Source organism: Mustela nigripes, chromosome 2 (genome assembly GCF_022355385.1).
Source record: "Mustela nigripes isolate SB6536 chromosome 2, MUSNIG.SB6536, whole genome shotgun sequence".
NCBI lineage: Eukaryota > Metazoa > Chordata > Mammalia > Carnivora > Mustelidae > Mustela > Mustela nigripes.
In genome coordinates, this window is record NC_081558.1 from 173,520,396 (window position 1) to 173,522,644 (window position 2,249).

A 2,249-nucleotide genomic window follows, 5' to 3' on the forward strand; every position below is an offset into this window, starting at 1 on the left:
ACACAAGGTAAGTGGAGTCCCTCCTTACGAGGCTCATTAATTATTTCGATGATCACAAGAACTTAGGATGAAAGCAAGTCTATCTACTCTGAATTTTTTATTCATTAACTTAACAAGTACATATTAAGGCCCTACTATGTGCAAAACCCAGGGACACATGTTTTATTTAAACAGAATAAAATCTAAGGAATAATGAAAGTTTTCCTGAGAAATATTTATTTCTTTATAATTTTTCTCAGTGCCCCTAAAACTTCCTTATTTCTTAGGCTATAAATAAAGGGGTTGAGCAGAGGGATGATAATCGTATAGAACAGTGAATACATTTTATCCTGGTATTGATCTGGGCCAGACCCAGGACGCACAAACATGAAGAAGAGAGTGCCATAGAACAAGGAAACAGAGAGCAGGTGGGCGCTACACGTGGAGAAGGCTTTACTCCTGCCCTTTTCGGACTTCTTTGTCAGGATGGCAAAGAGGACACGGATATAAGACACTATGATGGTCATAAAAGTAAAGGCTTGTATAAAAGCAGCAAAAATAAAAAGTACTAATGCATTAATAGATGGGTCAGTGCAAGAAATTGTATATAGTGGCAAAATTTCACAGTTGAAATGAGGTATTATATTGGACCTGCAGAAAGTTAATCTAAATAATAACCCTACATGAATTGTGGGATGCAGAAAACCAATTACATAAGACAAACTTATCAACCAAGTACAGAGCCTGTTGGACATCACCACTGGATAAAGTAAGGGATTGCATATGGCTACATAGCGGTCATAGGCCATCACTACTAGGAGGAAACATTCCGTGGTGGCACTGGAAGCAAAAATATAAAATTGGGTGATGCACTCAAAGAGGGATATCATTTGACTTTTGTCTAAGATGTTGACAAGCATCCTGGGAGTCACAGAGGATGAGGAACAAGCATCTGCAAAGGCCAAACTGCCAAGGAGTAAGTACATGGGGGTGTGAAGTTGGGGATGCTTCCAGATGAGAAGAATCAGTCCAAGGTTGCCCACCATAGTGGTGAGGTAGATGACCAAGAACACCAGGAACAGGGGTGTCTGCAGCCCTGGAAGATCTGTAAGTCCTGTGAGAACAAACTCAGTCACCTCCGTCTTGTTTGTCTCCATCAGATGCACAGGGGCTGATCACTACCAGGAGAGAATATGTAAAGGAAAAACTTAATCAAGAATCAGGAAAACTGGCTTGGGATGGTAATGTTTGCTCCCTATTTCAGTTGTCAGTTTCTCAACAGATATGGAGGTATAGGTTTTTTAAAAACATACTTAAGACTATGAAGTATATAAAAATAATTTTGAAAAAGATTTTTAAAAGAGGGCTTTAAGCATATATATTTAAAATTGAATATATTAACAGTGAACTGTTTTCCAGAATTAAGAATAAAAAAATACATTTTATAAGAAAATCAGAAGCAGCAGTGGTTCAGTTTCAAAGGTGTCATCACCCTTTCTCAGAAAATCTTTTGCCTCTTTTCTATTGAATGAAAAATGGACTCTATCTCTGATATCAGCAATATACATCATTCAGTCCTTTTAAGACATTAATAGGTTGAGGTATAAGATAGTAAATCAATATCCCATTACTGTTTTATTATCCATTATCATTATTATTTAATTATATATTCATTAAAATCACCCCAAATTCCTAATCAAGTCTTTTGATTACACATACTACAAACTCCTCCAAATTTTTAATTAATTCTTTTTAAATATCCCCAACAAACTCTCATATGTGAACATAATCATTCATTCAGTCACCAACTATTTATGGAGTACTTCCTAAGTTAAAGAACTGTCGTTCTGAGTTCATAGAACCTATGTCATTAAACCAAGGATGATAAAATACCCCTCTTTTAAGAGGAGTGAAGAAACAAATACACTACTGTCTTATTTGCAGGTGTGGGAAGGATCTAAGGGCTGTCATTTTCAGGCCTGGATTTACCATCCAGTTAACTGAGGGTGTGTTAATATTTCAGAGGCACAAATTTTAAAATGTTTAAAAAGATTTTCCTTTTCCTGATCTTTTTGAGGTTGCAAGTGGAACTATCAAAGTCAGGGTGAATGAAACACTACAAATGGAACCACAGTTGAAAAAATAACCAGTGTTTTGAAAAGGTGGATTCAATTTAAATAGTAAAAATCATAAAATCTGTTTAAAAGGCAAATCAAATGTGAAAAGATGAACCACAGTAATAGGCAATCACTAACATAAAGACAGTCAAG

The 2,249-nt window shown here is 35.9% G+C and overlaps 1 protein-coding gene across 1 annotated transcript; it reads right to left on the reverse strand.

The window, feature by feature from the left end:
- Positions 1 to 215: 215 nt before the first annotated feature.
- LOC132010245 (olfactory receptor 5AC1-like) lies at positions 216 to 1,139 on the reverse strand. Its single transcript, XM_059388165.1, has one exon. It carries the CDS (start codon positions 1,134 to 1,136, stop codon positions 216 to 218), a length of 921 nt encoding a protein of 306 aa, XP_059244148.1. The 5' UTR covers positions 1,137 to 1,139.
- Between the last annotated feature and the right edge of the window lie 1,110 nt (positions 1,140 to 2,249).

Bases quoted from the DNA above. Each gene is read 5' to 3' on its own strand.
- LOC132010245 (XM_059388165.1), bottom strand. From the start codon at position 1,136: ATGGAGACAAACAAGACGGAGGTGACTGAGTTTGTTCTCACAGGACTT.